Raw genomic sequence first — 21,964 nt, 5'->3', positions numbered from 1 at the left:
GTCCAACCTGTTGAGACCCTATTTGCTGGTCAACCGTAATGCAATTTTAGCAGATCCCTTATGAGATCAACTGAGATGTAGAAAAACACACATGTAGAAATGTAATGCACCACCAAGGCTTAAAAGAAAACCTAATTATTCTCTTATTCTAATCATCTCTTTCTCTGTTATTCCTCCTCTCCTTCCTTCTTTGCTTTCTACCTCTCTTCACTCCCTTCTTCACTCCTTTCCCATTCCTTATGATTTCCCTCTCTACCTTCCCTTTGTTTCAAATCTGAATCTCTGAAACTCTCGCATGCTTTCAATTACCCCCTCCCCCTTCCACACACACAAGGACACACTAAGGGAGTGCCCCCCAGGTCATTCAGGAGGCGACTACGGCTGCCACGCGGGGCTGCAGTTCATCTCCCCCCTGTACTTTGTGTCCTTCGTGCTCACGGCCCAATTTGTCCTGATCAACGTGGTGGTGGCCGTGCTCATGAAGCACCTGGACGACTCCAACAAGGAGGCACAGGAGGACGCCGAGATGGACGCTGAGATCGAGCTGGAGCTGGCCCAGGGAGGACTCTGCTGCATGATGGGTGGCATTGGCGCCATCGCGGGGGCCACTGCCGGCAGCGGAAGTGGAGCTGCACCCGCTGCCAGCGGAGGGACAGGAGGAATCGTGACTGGAGGTCAGAGTGGGGTGACACATCCTGTACAGGTCAAAGGGGAAGAAGGAGTCGTTGTTGGAGGAGGACACGAGGGCCACAAGCGCCATCGGCGAAGGCTGTACTCTCCTGCTCAGGTGAGAGGGCTTGTTTCAGCTCGCTTTCCTATGTGGTCATTGTTAAAACTAGTGTTGGGCGATATGGAAAATACTATTATTGTGATAAGCAGAGAATTCTGCTCAATATCAATGTAATAGTATTTGTGTACATATGGAAAAAATACCATGTTTAAGAATCCAACTGATTCTTTCTGTCACATTGAACTGTTTGTTCCAACCAAAACTAGTTGTCAAATAACATTCCCTCAAATACTTCAGACCACATTTTTTGAGAAATTTTAAGTAACGGGTTCTCATGATCATTAATATTGACCCCTCCAAAAATGTTTGTGAGTCCATTTAAAATACGGCAGATGTACGTATGTAAGAGGAAAGATGTTAAAGATTTTTTTATATAGCATTAATCTATAATCCTAATTGGTGAGAAAATTGGAAAAAAAAATATTGTTTCTGCACCCCCACTACTATTCTCACTTAAAGCCTCTCCCTCATATCCTATCATGTGGTACTGCCCATGTGGCTTCATACAAGGTAGGATTTCACAGAAACTCTCTCGACAGAGATGCACGTAAGATGTGCTGTGTTACCTGTATGACCTCACAAAAACCTTGCCAATTTTTCAGAATGCTTGAAAATTTCGGGGGGGGGGGGGGCGTTAAAGGAAATAAATATTTTTTTATGGAAAAAGATTTGTTTAGACACTTTTAATCTTTGAGCAGTCGATACAAGTAGTTGAGTTAGACATATGTATATAATTGCTTTGATAGAAAAAATACTTCCAAACAATAGCAGGAGAACTAGACTTTGCACTTTGGCTTAAAAACAAAGCAGGAAGCAGTATTCTCTCAGCTGGCCTGATTACTGGAACAAATGTTCTGACGTCCATCTTGCACCTAATTGTCTTTATAAATGTATTTTTTTATGCTGTGCTTTTGTTCTTCACGGCAAATACACGATGTTGATCCCCATGAGGTGTTAATTGTTGGGAACTGCGCACACACACATTCACTTATCCAAGACACCCACCAAGGCAGAGACGCACATCCAACACTCCCTCTCACTAGGTATACACGCACCCACAAACAGACACAAATTCAGACACGTGTGCACGCACACAAACACATGCACACAGAAGATCATTAAATGCTTCAACTCTTCTCAGAGTTGTGAAAATAAGAGCGACAGGCCGTCTCCTGTTCCTCCTGATCGCTGCTTCTCAAACAGCAATGGACCACCAGCCAGTCCAATCTAAATTCTTAATTTACACACACCACCATCATCATCATCATCATCAAATAGACACGAACAGACACCATTACACCACCTGCGGAACGCAGAAACTATTTATAGCCGTACCCTTACTGCGTCAGAACAAAATACAGTTTACTATGGCGACGGAAGAAGAGTAAGAAACAAGAAGAGTGAAGCGAGAGAGAAGAGAAACGTGAGAGGGAAGAAGGAGGGATGGAGCCAAGGAGGAACATGGCAAAAATGAAATTAAAGGGAATTAGGAGACAGGGAAAGGCAAAAAGAGGAAAAAATATTAATAAAAGCAGAGCGGGAGATGGAAAGGTGCGCTATGGAGAAACAGCGGTAAGGCAGGAGGAAGAAAGAGGAGGATGAGTGAGGAGCAGGAACAGAGAAAAGGGAGAAAACAAGTGACTAAGGTAACGGAGGTAGCGACACAATGAGCAGAAGAAAATGGGTGGCTAACCCAGTTGACTGACTGGTTTTGGGGAGGGACTGAATTTGCATGATGGTTTTGTGCACGGGAGAGTAAAGCACAGTAAGATCCTACAGACAGATCCACCGGGTGGGATGGAGTGAGAGAGAGGGAGAGAGGGAGAGATGGCGAGCGAGAGACAGCAGCTTATGCTGGAAGCGTTGGAAGACACTGTGAGATTGGGAGTGGGTGGAAGGGCTCAGCCATCTTCTCATTGTGCTCATGGCTCATTGTGTCAACCCACTGGTATTTTTAACCAAGGGGAGGACTGGGGAGATAGACACAGAAAGAGATGAGAGAGGAAAGCAACTCTTTTCATGTGGATTTTCATATGCGCTTCATTTGAAAGCTCCTTTCTCTGTATTAACCAACAAACTGCTCTGGCAGAGAGCTGTGATCAGAGGACTGCTGGTGTGTGTGTGTGTGTGTGTTCATGTCCGGCTTCATTTATGAGGACCAGTTTGAGTTTTTAACCCTCAGGGTGAGGATATTTTTGCAAAGCGAGTACATGTTAGGGTTAGAACTTGGATTAGAGGCAGCACGGTGGCGCAGTGGTTAGCGTGGTCGCCTCACAGCAAGAAGGTCCTGGGTTTGAGCCCCGGGGTGGTTCAACCTCAGGGGTCGTCCTCTGTGTGGAGTTTGCATGTTCTCCCTGTGTCTGTGTGGTTTCCTCTAGGGGCTCTGGTTTCCTCCCACAGTCCAAAGACATGTAGGTCAAGTGAATTGGCCATGCTACATTGTCCCTGTGTGTGTGTGTTGGTGGGTCGGCCCTGTGATGGACTGGCGGCCTGTACAGGGTGCGTCCCCCGACTGCCACCCAATGACTGCTGGGATAGGCTCCAGCACCCCCGTGACCCCGGTTGGGATAAGCGGCTTAGATAATGGATGGAACTTGGATTAGGCTTGTCGTTCTGATGGTTAAGAGTAGGAAAAGGGGCTCGGGAATTACTGTAGTCACTGAGAATCTTCACAAGTACAGAATGTGGGTGAGTGTGTGTTAGTGTGACTGCGTGTGTGTGTGTGTGTGTTTTTGTCACCACCACTGACTCTTTTAAAGATCCGCGGAACACACATCAGCAATAACTTGAAGTGGAAAACTGACCCTGAACACGTCATTGCGAAAGCTCAACAATGACTTTATTTACTTAGGCAGCACAAAAAATACCGGATCAAGCATCAACTTCTCGTTCTGTTCTACTCGGCCATCATCGAGTCCATCATCACATCTGTATGGTATGGCAACATGGACAAAACACATCCAGGTGGCGTGGCGACCTATTCTGATGCCTTCCAACACGGGAATTGCCAGTTCAAATCCCTGTGTTACCTCCGGCTTGGTCGGGCGTCCCTACAGACATAACTGGCCGTGTCTGCGGATGGGAAGCCGGATGTGGGTATGTGTCCTGATCGCTGCACTAGCGCCTCCTCTGTCCGGTGAGGGCGCCTGTTCAAGGGGGAGGGGGAACGGGGGAATAGCGTGATCCTCCCACGCACTACGTCCCCCTGGTGAAACTCCTCACTATCAGGTGAAAAGAAGCGGCTGGCAACTCCTCATGTATGGGAGGAGGCATGTGGTTGTCTGCAGCCCTCCCCGGATCAGCAGAGGGGGTGGAGCAGCGACTGGGATGGCTCGGAAGAGTGGGGTAATTGGCCAGATACAATTGGGAAGAAAAAGGGGGAGGAAAAAAAACACATGGAAAAAACTACAACAGATTGTCAACAGTGTATCTAAAATCATAGGCAACCCACTCCCCTCAGGTGAATCTCTACATACTGACTGGACTGTCCAGCGAGCAAAGAAGATCACCTCTGACCCCTCACGTCCTGCTCATCACATCAACCGCCACAGGTCACTGTCCACTAAGACTAAACGCTTCACTAACAGCTTTTCCCCCTCGCTATCAGGACTCTGAATTCCTCCCTATAGTCGCCTCCTCACACACTATAGCGACAGGCATGGGCACAAGTCCATGAACACTGGGATGGCATCCAGCGCTTTACCTGTGCCCCCGTCCGTAGGGTTAGTGGTTGAGTCAGGAAGGGCGTCCGATGTAAAATTTTGCCAAATCAGTTATGTGGAGTGACAAGACCATACCAGATCAGCCGAGGCCCGCATTAAGAACAGCCAGTGTTGGTGCTGTGCCCTCACAGGGTCCTGATGGAAACCAAAACCTGCTGTGGGGACCCCTGAAAAACGAAAAAAGCTGCAAGAAGAAGAAGTCGCCTCCTCACACGCTAGTGGCGTACATATGCATGTGTACAATACACCTGCTGTATGTGGTTGTGTGGAACATGTTAACATGTTCTGCATCACTGTATTGTTTCATGGTAAAATGTGGAGTGTCCGCTGTTGTACACGTATGTATTGTGCAGCAGAGTTTTTACATATTGTACCGAAAAAAAAACTCCACTGGCCTTCATGTGGCTGATAAACTGTCTATCCATCCATCCATTATCCAAACCGCTTATCCTGCTCTCAGTGTCACGGGGATGCTGGAGCCTATCCCAGCAGTCATTGGGCGGCAGGCAGGGAAACACCCTCGACAGGCCGCCAGGCCATCACAAGGCCCACACACACACACACACACACCTAGGGACAATGTAGTACGGCCGAGTCACCTGACCTACATGTCTTTGGACTGTGGGAGGAAACCGGAGCCCCCGCAGGAAACCCACACAGACACGGGGAGAACATACAAACTCCACACAGAGGACGACCCGGGACGACCCCCAAGGTGGGACTACCCCGGGGCTCGAACCCAGGACCTTCTTGCTGTGAGGCGACCGTGCTAACCACTGTGCTACCTATCTATCGATATGAAAATGTAAAATTCTAGCTGCCTGTTTGGCTAGTAATTTAATGTTGGTGAGGTTGTGTATAGACATAGTATATGTTCTCTGTGGGCACAGGTGGGTGTGTATGTTTTTGTGTGCATCTGTATATGTTTGTAGGATTGTGTGTGTTGCCAATTAACAAGTGTAGTTTTCTATACTGATGTACACAGAGGATATTGTGTGTTTGCATCATTGCGTGCACATTTCCATGCTAATGTGATGGCTGAACCACTGTTAGTGTCATAGTAAATCATATCCGGCATTTTCTTAGCAGTGACAGTACAGTCAGTACTGTACTAGAGGGCTCACTGCAGGGGGCCAGCAACTCGGGTAAGGTCATTACTAGCACCTGCCCGGGACCCCTTGACCAGCTCACGCCTACGTGTGCGTGTTCGTTACATTTTAATGTGTGTATGTATATGTCCTTGTGTTTTGAATTTGTGTAGTTGTGCTTTTGTGCGTGCATGCACATACATACATCCTTCAGTAAGGGCTGCCAGTGTCTAACTATCGACTGCAGTCGGCCTCCTCACCTCACAGCCTTTCATAGAGAGTAACATGAAGAGAGAAACCAGGAGAGGGAGAGTGAAGGACAGGACAAGCACTCTGAACTCAGGAAACAGCAGTACCTAGCAGACAACAACGAGCTATCATGCAGGAAATAACTCACAAGAAAGGGGAATGCATACAGCTGAAAAGACTCCTACTGACGGATGACTGACAAGCACAGTAATAAAGGAAAACCAGACCTAATTTGCAGAATGTCTTCTCTGTCAGACACATATAGAATATATATGCTTCTCTGTCAGACACATATAAAATATATATATGTCTGACAGAGACTATAGTATGTCATGTCAGACACACACACACATATATAGAATATATATGCTACTCTGCCAGACATATATAGAATATACATGCTTCTGTATATGTGTCTGACAGACTATGCCATGTCCTGTCAGACACACACACACACACACACACACACACACACACATATATATATATATATATATATATAGAATATACATGCTTCTGTATATGTGTCTGACAGAGACTATGCCATGTCCTGTCAGACACACACACACACACACACACACACACACACACACACACACACACATATATATATATATATATAGAATATATATGCTTCTCTGTCAGACACACACGTATATATATGCTTCTCTGTCAGACATATATAGAATATACGTATATGCGAGCGGCCCCATTCACACCTGGATGGAGAACTTAATCTATAACTGCATGTGATACCTGTGTTATTAACAAGCTGATCATACCCAATTGCACTGACTGTATCCTTCTTGACCGCATTATGATCATTTATATATACACACACACACATATAGCAAACAATTCAAGTTTTAACCGACTCACGTGTCTGCCCAATATCTGGGCAAATACAAGAATTTACCTCCATGCAATCAGATATAAAACTGTTGTACACTGAAAATGTCCAAGGACAGGATTAGATATGGATCTTAAACTCAATTTAACCTGCCAATACTCAATCAAAAGGGCTGAAATGTAGCAGATGTCTGCGGTAGGGCTCAGCGGATCGATACACCGATCCTGAGGGTTAGGTTTTGAGAATCATAAAAGAAAAATTATATATATATACATATACACAAACACAGGAAAAAAGTTTTAATACATAGCAGTACAGGCCTGTTTCATGTGTCGCACACTCATCAGCTGCTAATCAGTGGGCGACGTACGAAACAGGCCTGTACTGCTATGTATTAAAACTGTTTTTCCTGCATCTGTATTGATATTCCGCTCCTCATTAGTTGAGCACTTATAACACCATCATTGCCGGTTTCAGAAAAAAACACTTTAATATATATATATGTGTGTGTGTATGTACCAAGTACTGTCATTAACTCATTAACTCGTGATATATATATATATATATACACACACACACACATATATATATCCCTGTTTTTTTCCTCCTCAATTGTATCCGGCCAATTACCCCACTCTTCCGAGCCGTCCCGGTCGCTGCTCCACCCCCTCTGCTGATCCGGGGAGGGCTGCAGACTACCACATGCCTCCTCCCATACATGTGGAGTCGCCAGCCGCCTCTTCTCACCTGACAGTGAGGAGTTTCACCAGGGGGATGTAGCGCGTGGGAGGATCACACTATTTCCCCCAGCCCCCCCCCCCCGAACAGGCGCCCCGATCGACCAGAGGAGGCACAAGTGCAGCGACCAGGACACATCCCCACATCCGGCTTCCCACCTGCAGACACGGCCAACTGTGTAGGTAACACGGGGATTTGAACCGGGATCCCCGCGTTGGTAGGCAACGGAGTAGACCGCTACCCGGACGCCCTTTGTATTTTCTAATTGTTTAGGATAGGGACTACTTTTCCTTCTGTCTTCTCACTGCGCTCCCCATAGTTTGTGGAAAAGCAGTGGCACAGCACCACACGCAGGCACAGATGCTGCCTGCCTGCCTGCCAGTCAGACATAGCACAAAGAAAACGTAGCATTGTCTGAAGCTACATCACGGCCGTAAACACAAATGAAGCAAAAAGTGACATATGTCAAACATCAGTACGGTATTGTGGCAGTACCACGAGCGTGTTCAGACACTTGAAAAGCTGACACGAGTGAGCATAGCGAGTTACAGCAAAAACGAGGAGAGGCGGCGAGAACGCAGCCAAACACTCACAGTACCACAAACCTGTTGAAACACTTGAAAAACTGTCACGCAAACCAGCACTACGAGTTACAGCAAAAACAAGGAGAGGCGGAGAGGACGCAGCCAAATCCTCCCACATCTGACAGAGTGAGGCAGACTTCTCTGACGGAGGCTTCTAGGAGAGGCAGGCTTTATCCAGGTTATCAGTGATAACACCGAGTTATTTTAACCATTTTAGAAGAAAGCAGTAAATACTAGTTATTTCTTGAGGGCCAGAATGTTGCAATGTGTGCAAGGAGTACAAGGTTAATATGATGACGTAAAAAGTCACTCCAACACCTTTATCTGATTTCTTTAATCAGATAATCCATTTTGTGAAGAAAAAACAAAAAACAAAGATGCATTGCTCAGGGTTTCCAAAGCAAGATTATCGTAATCTCATGTTGCTTACACCTCCAGGAACTGAATCGAGTGCAACTGGATTCAATTCCTGAAGGGTAAGCTAGTCTAGTCTAGTCAGACCAGCTTGGTCTAGTCAGAAAGGCACGAACTGATGAAGCCTCTTGGATGAGAGGCGAAACGTCTTCACGGATATATACCAAGTCCAGTTGCACTCGATTCAACTCCTTTGGCTAACCATGACCTGGATGAAGGAGAACCTTCACAGACACCTTCAGGAATTCTCTACAGTGAATAGAACTCTTATGTCAGCCATCATTTGATCACTAAAGTGTCACTTTTATCTCATGGTGCATAAAGCATTTTGGGATGAGTGGTTTAATTACACATTTTGGGTTAAATTACACACTTTAAATGTAAAGTAATTGCCCGTAGCTACTTAATCGAACTATTTTAGCTTGTAGGAGAGTTATAGTGGCCATATAAAGTGTAGCTTGTAGGAGAATTAATTTTTTCTTTTTCATGGATGACTCACAAAGAGCTGCAGAGATGACATGACACCCGGGAGAGATGAATGTGAGGGACCTCCAGCCAGTCTCAGCTGTTGAGGACAGAGGTGTCATTGCATTTGTCAAGACCCTTGATCCGTACTATAAAATTCTAAGCCGCAGACATTTGATGGAGGGTACAATTACAGACTTGTACAAAGACTGTCAAGATAAAGTAAGGACAACTTTACAACGTGCACACAGTGTGGTTCTCATAACAGACATGCCGCCTTCAAGGTCTACAGAGGCATATTTGGCCGCGTCCTATCACTTCATCGACAACTAGAAAATTCAGCAGTTTCTTTTAGAAACCTGTTGTTCCTATGGACAGCATACAGCTGTCAACATTAGCTTAAAGCTAAAAAGAATTACAGATGCAGTAGCATGCAGTAGCATTGTATTGTTTTTCCACCACAGCACAGAAGCCACAGAGAAGTCCAAAAATATGCAAAAGCAACTGAAGGTGCTAGAAGAGCATAAACTGATTCCGTCAGCAGAAACGGTGGAAGTCTGTATTCTCCCCAATTGTACTAACCAATTACCCCACTCTTCCGACCCGTCCCCAGTCGCTGCTCCACCCCCTCTGCCGATCTGGGGAGGGTTGCAGACTACCACATGCCTCCTCCGATACACGTAGAGTCGCCAGGCACTTCTTTTCACCTGACAGTGAGGAGTTTCGCCAGGGGGACATAGCACATGGGAGGATTAAGCTGTTCCTCCCAGTTCCCCCTCCCCCCTGAACAGGTGCCCCGACCGACCAGAGGAGGTGCTAGTGCAGCGACCAGGACACATATCCACATCTGGCTTCCCACCTGCAGACACAGCCAATTGTGTCTGTAGGGATGCCCGACCAAGCCGGAGGTAACACGGGGATTCAAAGCAGCGATCCCTGTGTTGGTAGGCAATGGAATAGACGGCCACGCCACCCGGACGCCCTAGGAACTCTGTATTCTATATGTTGGGAGTGATTCCAGGAGCAGTGGGAAGCAGTTACCTCTGTCTACTTGGAAAGAATGCCCTGTGTTTAAGCACTGAATAGCTGTCTGTGACCCACCTAACTAACCACTGAGGCTCTGAGACCCGTTGAAGAGGAACCGTGGGAAGTTTCTGCTGCAACACATGTCTATATCAAAAGTGATTCATTTTTTGTCACTACTTCTCAGTGCAACTGCAGCCACTGAGCATCAAGGTAGCTCTTGCCAGAGAACTGGCCCAGCACCGTCAATGTAGATTCCGTGGGATTGAAACCGTTCACTGTCACGCTGCCAGCATGTTCCTGGACATGAGGTTTGAAAACATTACATTTCATGACAGAGACTGTGTGGAAACTATGAAAAAGCAAATTCTTACTGAGATGCAGGAAGTCTGACTGCTGCCTTTACCCCAAGCTCTGATACAGCTACAGCAAAAAGAGGAATATGGGCAGATTTTGACATTCAAGCTCTGTCAACACAGCAGCACCGCTCAACGGGCACTGATGCACTCACTAAAATGTGTTGTTACTTAGAGGAAAAGTTAATTCCCCGGGACCAAGACCCATTTCTTTGGTGGAAAGAGCATAAGAAAACATTCCCAAACCTAAGTAGACTTGCAGCAAAACACCTGGGAATTTTTGTTTCATCTGTTCCCTCAGAAAGAATTTTCTCAAAGGCAAGTGAGTTAGTGAGCCGAAGGAGAAACGGACCGAAAGGGAAAAATGTTAACATGCTGTTTTTAAACAAATACCTACAAATGGAGAAAGAATGAATCTAGAGGTTTTATTCATTTGTAGAGGAGGTTTTTGCTTTACTGTAGGGTGGATTTTATTCATATTGTTGATTTAATTTCAGGGTATCTGATAACCCAAATTTTAAGTTTCCAGTTTATGTAAAGAATAACAACTCCTGCAAAGGATAGGCTACTATTACATGAACCTGCTGTTGTTGAACATTCTTGAACTTGTGTTTTTATAATTGTTATTTTTATTGTTGAGGTCTGATCTTTGGTAGTTTAAATAAATAACAAAGCTTTCAAATATAACTTTTTGGTATCTGTATTTACCCATTTTCACTCTAGAAATCACAAATCTTACCTTCTTTTGCCTACACAACAAAGTATTACTTGGTATTGGATTGAAAAGAAAAGCAGTGGTATTGCCCTTCCCTAGTCAGTGGATACTGAAGGTATGTACAGATGATGTACATGCTCACACTTCCTCCTGCCTAAACGGCATAGCAATCACGGGACTACCTCGTTAGGATGACATCATCAGCAAGAATAAGGTCTCTTAAAGAGACAGTGAATATTGAGCCCAATTGTTCAAATGTCTTGTTCTCATTTACTGACAGTACAATGACTGCTGGGATAGGCGCCAGCATCCCCTCAACCCTGAGAGCAGGATAGGCGGTTTGGATAATGGATGGATGGATGGACAATGACCAAGAAATGGTATCCTGACAACTGTGTGATCTCCCAGTTTCCCAGTCAGAAATATTGGTGTTATTTTTGATCAATCCCTATCTTTTGAATTTCACATTAGAGAAATCACCAAGACCTCCTTTTCCCGTCTAGGAAAACTTGCCAAAATTTGGTCTTTTCTGTCCATGTCTGATGCTGAGATCCTGATCCGTACTTTTGTTTCATCCAGATTAGATTACTGCAATGTCCTTTTTTCCAGCCTGCCACGTGCTGGCACTAAAAGCCTTCAGCTGGTTCAAACTGCTGGTGCTAGATTGCTGCTGATTCTAGCCTCCCTTCACTGGCTCGCCACTCATGCTAGATCTGATCTTCTTGTGCCTTGTCGATCAGCGAAATCAACCATCCTCTGGCGAAGAGGATGGCACAATACAGAAGAGCTAACGCGTCAAGCCAGAACTCCGCTGTCTATCCCCATTTACAGGCCAGTGGCCACTCTTTCAAGGATGAGGGGTTTTTTTACATCCTTGATAGGGAGGACAATTTAAGTATGGCCGATTCACCTAGGTGTGAATGTGTTTGCCCTGCGATGGACTGGTGACCTGCAGGGTGTTTCCCCCGCCTTCCGCCCAATGACTGCTAAGATAGGCTCCAGCTTCCTGTGACCCTAATTAGGATCAGTGGCTTGGATAATGGATAGATGGATGATAGGGCGGAATGCTGGTTTGAACAGGGAGTCAAAGAGGCCAAATGTGAAGAGGGAACGACCATCCCTGAACCGAGGAGAGGGGGGGCGCTAAGAGTGCATCTGTCATCATCTTACAATGCTGTGATTGCAGCTATTACCCAATCCTCTGTGAATAGTACACATCACCACTTTAATTAATGGTCATGACAATTTGCATATGAAACTGACTGCTGGTTTCGGTCGTTATGTAACTGTGCTGTTTATAAGGTTGGGGATACCTGCAGTCAACAGAGACTGACAAAGTCACTTAGATGAATAATGAAACTTTTGTCCCACTGAATGTGTCTAGATGAGCTGATTCAACTTTCTGTTACCCTCTCGTGCCCTCCATTCCCAAAGTGCAGGCCTCCTCTCTCTCCCTAGAGTTAAAAAGAAGTCTGCAGGCAGCAGAGCCTTCTCTTACCCCCCATGTCCCCTTTCTTTGGAATCGTCTCCCAGCCACCATCAGAGAACCTGATTCTGTAGTCTTTCAAATCTAAACTTAAAACCCATCTGTTCTCATTAGCTTTCAACTATTAGTCTTATTTCTTTGGTAGTTTGACTCCCTTCTGAGCTTTGTAACACGTATCCTCTTTTGGGAGGGTCGCAGTCTCAATGCGTTTATAACTGCAGGTCTTAGCAGTAGTCTCTTGGTGTTGTTCTGCCAGCGAAAATGTTCCTAAACTTTCTGAATGCATTGCACCATTCCAACCTTCTGCTTGTATCTCTGAACACATGCGTGCCCATGCTGTGCACCTGCCCCCCCCTTCTCTGTCTTTGTCTTTCTCCCTTTCCAGGATGTTTCTTCTTCCATTATGGCCTGTCTGATGACCATGGATCATCTCTCTCTCTCTCTCTCTCTCGATCTCTCTCTCTCGACTACCTGATGACTTCGGAGCCTGTTTGTGATGCGTTCTCTTTTCCCTTGGTCACAGTCCCACGCTCCTAGAGAATTATGCTATTGTTTGCGCTGTTTTCATTTAAAATTGCTTTTTTTCTATTTGGTTTAGCTAATGACAACTTCGGCGTCACTCTCATCACTTCTCGTCTTCTTTCTCTCTCTCTGTGTGTGACTGCTGTGTGGAAGCATTCTCTGTATTAATTTAATTGGGTAATACAGATTGTATGGGGATAGGGCAAAGCATATGGAGTGAATCTGGGATTATGTCAGGCAACCCTACAGATGACAGGTGCACAGATGGCTGGGTTATACAGTCTCAGCCGAAGTCTCATTCATTCTTGTTGTAAAACGTGATGTCGTCCATGTAGAGGAGGTGGCTGATGGTTGCCCACGCTTAAAACTGAATCCATATCCACTTGTCATGATGACATTGGCTAAGAGGGTTCAGGCCTATGTAGAACAGCAAAGGGGATATAGCCCATCATCTTGGTATATGCCACACTTGATGGTCACTTGTGTGATTGCGTTTGAGTTAGGCTCTAGCGTTGGTCTCCACAGACCCATTGATTTCTTGAAGAAAACTCTCAAGTATCTTGTTGACCTCCTGTGGTGTCAAGCATATGCAATATGGAATACTCAAGGCTCAGCATTTTCAGTTTTTATTTTTCAAAGCCATCCAGCATGCCGAATTTCGCCACAACAGGACACTGTTACATAACCTCACATAAACAGGAACAACTTTTGGATCCGTGGAAACATGAAATCCGGGTGAAAATCAGTTTAAACCGATCTCCTAAAAAATCTAGGTATTTTTCGGTGAAAATCTGTAAAAACCGAAAATGCTGAGCCTTGAGCATACCGCACTCGTCAGTTGGGAAACAACTGACAGTACGGAGGTGAGCTAAGACAGAAACAAATGGAAGATAATGCCAACACTCGAACAGGAGAATTATACAAAGTAGGGAGAGGCAGTTTAGTGGAATGAACAAAGAGTTGAAATTATTCTATTATTTTGTTTGCTGTCTGCCTCATTAGGGGCATATTTTCTATCACTGAAGTCCACTGACGAAAAGAGGTCGGGGGCAAAAACCTACCATACCATTCATTATTGAATTTCAAAACGTATAACCTTCACGGCCTTTCATTCCCATCACACTTCACAGAACCTTGACAATGCAAACTGCTGACTTTGTCAAATCCTGCTCCGTTCAGCTCAGGACGTTACACGGTCTTGAATTGATCTTTTACAGCTTGAAGAAAAGCGCTTTTTTTTTAATCGAAAGTGCAATTAATCTTCTAAAGGTGGCATTTGCCTGCCCCTCTGGCTTAATGAGAAGGCAGAAGTGTCCCCTTTTTGTCTTGGCATTTGCCACCAGCAATTGAAAAAAAAAACCCCACACTCTCCAATAGATAACGCTTAATTAAACAACACAAGAGACTTGGTCATCACATACTTTGTAAATGGAGGAGGAGAAGGAGGGGTTGAGAGGAAGACACTGGAAGAGAGAGGCGACAGGCAGTTGGAGCAGATAATAAGGCAAGACGGGGAGATATGAGTCAGAAAAAAAGGATTCAAAAGGTATCGCTTTAAAAAGGTGTGAATGTTCAGAGTGTGAGAGTTGGCTTGAAAGGAGGAGACGTGACCGTGTGGTAAATTGGTAAAATCAAAAAGTTTTTCAAAGTAAAAGTGGAACTGTAACTAGTTTCCAGACACTCACATTGAGCCAAGCAACCGGACAATGAAATAAAGGATAATTCCTGTTTTTTTTTTACAACCTGGGTCTTACTTTCATAGTTTTTGCCATCAGTTATATTATTTTACTCACCGGCTTCATTTCGAACATTTTTAGTGTGGTGTGTGAGGAGGCAACTTCTAGGGAGGAACCAGAGTCCTGATAGCTAGGGGGGGAAGCTGTTAGTGAAGCGTTTGGTCTTGGTGGACAGTGACCTGTGGCGGTAGATGTGATGAGCAGGATGTGAGGGGTCGGAGATGACCTTCTTTGCTCACTGGACAGTCCGGTGAGTATGTAGAGATTCAGCTGAGGGGAGTGGGTTGCCTCTGGTTTTAGATGCCTTGCTGACAATCCGCTGTTTCTTCCGTGTTTTGTTTTTTCTCCCCAGTTGTATCCGGCCAATTACCCCTCTCTTCCTAGGCGTCCCGGTCGCTGCTCCACCCCCTCTGCCGATCCAGGAGGGCTGCAGACTACCACATGCCTCCTCTGATACATGTGGAGTCGCCAGCCGCTTCTTTTCACCTGACAGTGAGGCGTTTCGCCAGGGGCACGTAGCGCATGGGAGGATCACACTATTCCCCCCAGTTCCACCTCCCCCCGAACAGGTGCCCCAACCAACCAGAGGAGGCGCTATTGCAATGACCAGGACACATACCCACATCCGGCTTCCCACCCGCAGACACGGCCAATTGTGTCTGAAGGGACGCCCGACCGAGCCGGAGGCAACACGGGGACTTGAACCGTCGATCCCCGTGTTGGTAGGCAACAGAATAGGCCGCCGCCTCAAAACTAATCTTAACGGAGTAATTAGAACTAGAAACACAGAAATGTTGGGGAAAAAAACGGGAAAATAGCATGCAAAATGGATACACAATCCGGATCTCTTAATAAATCTAAAACATAGCACGGGTCGCACAAAACTGCCTCACGGGCTGGATGTGGCCCGCAGGCCAGTAGTTTGAGACCCCTGCTTTCGAATTACAACTATGCAAAGCTACTAAGTCTGGCGGTGGAAAAACTTCCAAGTCTGTCAGTGTTGGGGCAAAGCACAACCAGAAAGACTGACAGGATGACAGCAGAGAGAGTCGCTGGTGATGTTTAAAGACACCTGGCCACAGTGCAGGGGCAGTTAAAAGCTAAACAATAGAGCCCACATGAGTCACAGGAGAGAGTCCTTCAGACAAAGAATCCTTAGATTGGGCTTGCCGAAAGTCGAGGATAAATAACAAGGTGCACTGACTTCAACTAACTTTTAAGAAAACAACACCATGAACAAACATGCAGTAAGGAGTCGCCGTAAGCAAATACACTCAAGCCCAAGTTCTCAGTCCACTGATGTTTTGATTTGAGCACATTTCCAAACTTTTGTCATTATTTTCAAGTTCACAATGACGTAATTATTCCCATTAAAAATAAGTTTCTACTTTGTCTAATTGCATTTGTTGTGTCGTGTTGTGTGTGTGTGTGTGTGTGTGTGTGTGTGTGTGTGTGTGTGTGTGTGTGTGTGTGTGTGTTTTCTAGGAGAGCCAGTGGTTGGACAGTGTGTCTTTGATGATAAAGGATTCAATGGAGGGTGAGATGATTGACAACCTGTCTGGTTCAGTATTCCACCACTACTGCTCTCCTCCCATCTGCAGGGACTGTAAGAGCCACCCACAAGAGGTTAGTGGGAGCACACACACACACACACAATCATATATGTATGCACACCAATCAGCCAAAACATTAAAACCACCGACAGGTCAGTGAATAACATTGATTATCTCATTACAGTGACACCTGTCAAGGGGGTGGGGTATATTAGGCAGCAAGTGAACAGTCAGTTCTTGAAGTGGATTTGTTGGAAGTTGGAAAAATGGGCAAGCGTAAGGATCTGAGCCACTTTGACGAGGGCCAAATTGTGATGGCTAGACGATTGGGTCAGATCTTCTCCAAAATGGCAGGTCTTGTGGGTTATTTCTGGTATGCAGTGGTCAGTACCTGCCAAAAGTGGTCGAAGGAAGGATAATCGGTGAACCGGTCACAGGGTCATGTGCACCCAAGGCTCACTGAGGTGTGTGGGGAGGGAAGGCTAGCCTGTCTGGTCTGATCCCACAGAAGAGCTACTGTAGCTCAACTTGCTGAAAAAGTTCATGCTGGCTATGATAGACAGGTGTCAGAACACACAGTGCATCACAGCTTCCTGTGTATGGGGCCGTGTAGCCTCAGACCAGCCAGGGAGCCCATGATGACCCCTGTCTACTGTCGAAAGTGCGTGCAATGGGCATGTGAGCATCAGAACTGAACCACGGAGCAATGGAAGAAGGTGGCCTGGTCTGATGAATCACGTTTTCTTTTACATCGTGTGGATGGCCGGGTCCTTATGCATCATTTACCTGGCGAAGAGCTGGCACCAGGATGCACTATGGGAAGAAGGCAAGCCGGCAGAGGCAGTGCGATGCTCTGGGCAATGCTCTGCTGGGAAACCTTGAGTCCTGGCATTCATGTGGATGTTACTGTGACACGTACCACCTACCTGAACATTGTTCCAGTCCAGGTACACCCCTTCATGGCAACAGTATTCCCAGATGGCAGTGGCATCAGGCTTTAATGTTTTGGCTGATCGGTGTCTGTGTATGTGCATGGTTGAATAAATCACTACTTTATTTGCTCGTTGGTTCAGAGGAACTGAATCCATGTGGCTTTGTTTTTCAACAGCCATCAGTCATACTTAAGCATAATTGAGGCTGCTAACAACTGCCAGTCTTGCAAAACCCTTTTTATCTAGAACATGTTTGCGCATCATTTGCATGTAATAGACACACACACGTAATGCAAACCCTTACAAGTTGCCATCACTGCAGCCCTCCTTACCATCAGTATATTCCACATATCTTTTCAGCACGTGAGCTTTCAAGCAGCAGCACTCACAGTACAGAAAAATAAACACGCCTGTGTTACTGTTGGTTTGTGTAAGGGAGAAAGAGACAGAGTCAGTCCTATGAAATGTGTGTAAATATTCATATCTCCTGGTGACATCCCAGTGAATCCCCATCCTAATTCAGCTACCCAGCTTCTTGGTTTAGGGTTGCTATGAGCTAAAATTAATTTCATTTTCATATCATCTAAATGTTCCTAGAGTACAGCCTGTTACTCAACTCCTCTGTGAAAAAGTCAGTATGGCTGAGAGAGAGATACCTCTTCAAGCGGATTGATCGTATAAATAATCCCAGTCAAGTCAATTTTATTTGTATAGCCCAAAATCACAAATTATAAATTTGCCTCAGTGGGCAATTCAGGAGTCTGTACTGTTACTACGAGTACACATGCTCGATCCCCAGCTTTGCCAAACCAGGTCCATCAACGCCGAACCCAAGCGACATTCATTACTTGCTCTTGATAAGAGGGTCGCCTGAAGACCGCAGGAACGATTCTGCAAAATGAGGCGGAGAATTTTCAAGTTTCCATTTGTCCTCTGAGCTGCGGCACTTGCGGATACTGAATTCTCGTTGGGTTAATTACAGCTTGGCTAGAATATGTCGGATTAATGAGAGAACTGCAAAGCCTCAACGGGAGATTCGACTGGGAAAATGTAGACTTTGTAAAAGCAAGCTGTATAGATTATCCAAGAGGAGTTAATGGAATTTTAAATTAATTATAATCCAAACAAAACATTAGAAGGATAACTACGTAATCATATATTTCTATTACACTGGGATCTACAGCAAATATCACTCTGACGGATTCAACTATACCCACAGTAGAGATCTCAACATAATCAGTAAAGTGCCTCAATCACTTTGCACAAGGAAGTCCTAGCAAAGTGAATGGAAAGTGACTTTGCTTTTTTATTTCCCAAGATGTGTAGATTAGCACTGAGTTTTTATCCATCCATTCAAGCCACCCATCCCAATCAGGGTCGCGGGATGCTGGAGTCCATCCAAGCTGTCATTGGCAGCAGGCGGGAGACACCCCGGACAGGCCGCCAGTCCATCACAGGGCCAACACATTCACACCCAGGGCCAATCTAGTATGGCCGATTCACCTGACCTACATGTCTTTGGACTGTGGGAGGAAACCCACGCAGACACAGGGAGATCATGCAAACGCCACACAGAGGACGATCCGGGATGACCCCCAAGGTTGGACTACCGCAGGGCTTGGACCCAGGACCTTCTTGCTGTGAGGCAACTGCCTAACCACTGCGCCACCATGCTGCCCCTGAATTTTTATATTTCATTCCAATCCAGACAGTGTGTTCTGATGGCATTTAAAAAGCTGTGTATATCCCATGCTCTAATTGAGCATACAATGGTAATTTAATGCACAATATCCTCGTTTTAATACAGTCTGTATGATGCTTGAACAACGGCATAATAGTCAAACAATTTGCCAATATAACACAGATAGGCAGTGTGTGATCATGATTTTGGATAAACGTGACAGGCATGATACCACCCTGCTTTTATTGTCTTTAAATGACTGTTCGTAGTTGCAGCCAGATTTAAAGGAAAATTCCAGTTTTTTTCAACCTGGGTCTTGTTTTCATAGTATTTTACATCATTCCTAAAGATTCTTATATATGGTATTTTATGTACTTGTCTCATTGTGGAGGTTTTTGGAGACGGTCCAGGCGGGCGTTCAGCTTCACAACAGCGTCAGAAATTCATACTAACGTACAGGTTCAGTTTACCTCAGACGAGCCCAGTGTATCTAAACCTCTTATTTGCAGGAGAAATCAGTCGGAATTTTTCATTCATTAGCTGAAATTAAAAGTAAAATTATTTAGTTAAATTCCAGAACTACAACTTGCAGAAATGAGCTACTGCACTCAACTGATTGCATACCTCTTATATAGAGTATGGTTCACTTTCATATCATCTGATGCAGCGCGTTTAAAATATTATCAAATGTCATTAACTTTAGTATTGGGCTTGTGTGTCTGCAGTCAGTGCTTGTTTTTTCTCTGTCTGTCGTGAGTGGGCAGTGGGTTGACGGCTGCTCCCTGCTCACAAGACATTATACTGTAGGTATTACGCACACAAAATGTCTGGCTTTAGGTGGAGGGCCAAACAAACAAGAGGTTAACCGGGCTTGAACAAGCTAATCCGTGCAAACTGTGCACAAACGCTATTTCAGATTTAAGTAGGTGGGTTAACAGTGTTTACACACGTTTACCCTCCACTACTACGTCCCCACATTAAACTGGCACGTGTGTGTTTGTTGGACAGATACGACTGGCGGAGGTGGAGCAGGCGTCCCTGTTGTCGGAGCAGCTGTCAGACAAGTCTTCCCTGGCGCTGCCTGATGACCTCAGCTTGGATGACCATGGTACCTACCAGCTTCTGGTCAGAGGGAGCCAGGTAGGGACATACAGACACACACCGACATACAGTCATACTTGTAGGCCTGCACTTGCTGGCAAAGACTCACTGTTCCTCTATCACACACACACACAAAGAAATAAGTGAAAACAACTTCTTTACCCTGTATGAGCCAACAGATTGTGTGCACTGTTTGTAAGTGCTTTGTATCACATCCAACACTGAAAATTGGAACATGCTCGAACAACTTTATTCAGGGTGACCATATGCCAAAGTCGCATGTCTCATTATACCCTGATTTGTTCACCGAATCTTCGACTATAAAAATTCATATTAACGGTGATTAATACAGACATGCACACACAGCCGTCTGTGGCTTTGGGGCTTCAGGGAAGCACAGCCCCTCTCATCACTCCCCCTCCATTGAGCTAATGTTTAATCATGTCGTTAATCACTCTTTACCTGCTTTACAGCCTGATTAAAACACTTGGGTCCCTCTGTGCAACATTTCCTTGCATTGGGGGCATACTTAAATGTGTGTCTATATTTACAGTATGTGTGCGCTGAAGGGTGCATGAATGTTTGGCCCGCTCATGTGCATCTGTAACTGCATTAACACGAGTATTTTGAATAGAGAAACCTAGATAAAAACACCAAAATTTACATAAAGGGCATATATGCTCACTTGAGGTGGATAAACTTTTTATTGGATATAAAGAAATGTGATGAATTTTAAATCACACAATGAACAATTTCTTCATATTAATTGGTCCATCTTTCTCGTGTGTGTGGAAATATGACATTTGACATTGGACACATAAACCTATGTTCAGAGTTTTAATTGTTTAACCAGATCTGATGGTAATGCATCCGAATTTATATGATTTATTTTGTGACATTTCATTATTTGCTTGAAACTTATTGGAAAGTTGGATGGAAACATAACTTGTGTGCGTGTGTGTCTTCTTCATGGATTGTCACTTTGTCATGGTGGAGAAGCTTGCATGATCCTGAGAGCAATGCCCCTGTTAGGGTCACCCATGGCGGTAAGGTCATGGGGGAGGTCCTTGACAAAGAGCAATCCAATCAAGACCTCAATGGTGGAACAGGCGGAGGGATGATGGCTGACTTTAGGGAAGCGTCATAATAGCTGGGAAGGCAGATGAAAGCTGCAGCAGAAATGGGCCCCCACTTGTCTTGGACTCCATTCCACTGGATCCTGACCCAGATCTGTCAAGGACCGTGTGGTGGCTGTCTGTGCACCAGTCTCCCCACCTTAACATCCCGGTTTAAGTCCTATGGCGACTGGGACATGATTGTGAAATCTGGAAGCCCATAGTCATGAGCCGGCACATCAGGTGGTGGGTGCTCGGTTTAGTCATTGGGCTCTTGGAAGGTAGAAAGAGCCCTTCAGTAGCTGCACCCATAACTGAGCAGCTCTCTTTACGATCCACTCTAATCACCCCACCTGGGGAAGGGGCTAGAAAAGGTGCCCTAAAAATAGCCTGCCTCAAACCTCCTGGCTGGATTACCATGTCCAGAGGGATCACCACATGCGGTCAGAAACATAGTAACATTGACTTTGGAGCCTAGCATGTGCACACACTGATGGATAGTTCAACCAGTGACAGACCGGAGAGGAGAATCGCAAACATCACTAGAGAACTGAGGAGATGCCGGATTGACATAGATGCCCTTTCTGAAACCCGACAGGCAGATGAAAGACAACTGAAGGAGGAGAAGAGTGGCTACACTTTCTTCTGGAAAGGAAAAGCTCCTGATGAGCTCAGGAACCAGATCATCAGTCACCTGTCTGAACTTCCTGTGGGGATCAGTGAGTGTCTCATGACCATCTTGTCTGGTGCTTTCCAACGACCAGATAGCAACAGGTGTGAGTGCCTATGCCCCTACTTCAGATTCTGAAGAAGTAGTAAAAGAGACCTTCTACACCTGCTTAGA

At 45.4% G+C, this 21,964-nt stretch overlaps 1 protein-coding gene across 1 annotated transcript in view; it reads left to right on the top strand.

The window, feature by feature from the left end:
* The window catches only part of LOC130112376 (voltage-dependent T-type calcium channel subunit alpha-1I-like), a 356,487-nt gene that overhangs the window by 321,504 nt on the left and 13,019 nt on the right, over positions 1–21,964 (top strand). The window contains exons 32-34 of the mRNA XM_056279712.1: positions 335–787; positions 16,224–16,364; positions 19,913–20,044. Of these exons, the coding sequence (XP_056135687.1) occupies positions 335–787; positions 16,224–16,364; positions 19,913–20,044 (726 nt within the window). The remainder of the gene's footprint in view (positions 1–334; positions 788–16,223; positions 16,365–19,912; positions 20,045–21,964) is intronic.

This window comes from Lampris incognitus, chromosome 5 (assembly GCF_029633865.1).
Source record: "Lampris incognitus isolate fLamInc1 chromosome 5, fLamInc1.hap2, whole genome shotgun sequence".
NCBI classification, from domain to species: Eukaryota; Metazoa; Chordata; class Actinopteri; order Lampriformes; family Lampridae; genus Lampris; species Lampris incognitus.
Note: the sequence above shows the minus strand (reverse complement) of the source record. Positions and strands in the feature narration are given on the sequence as shown.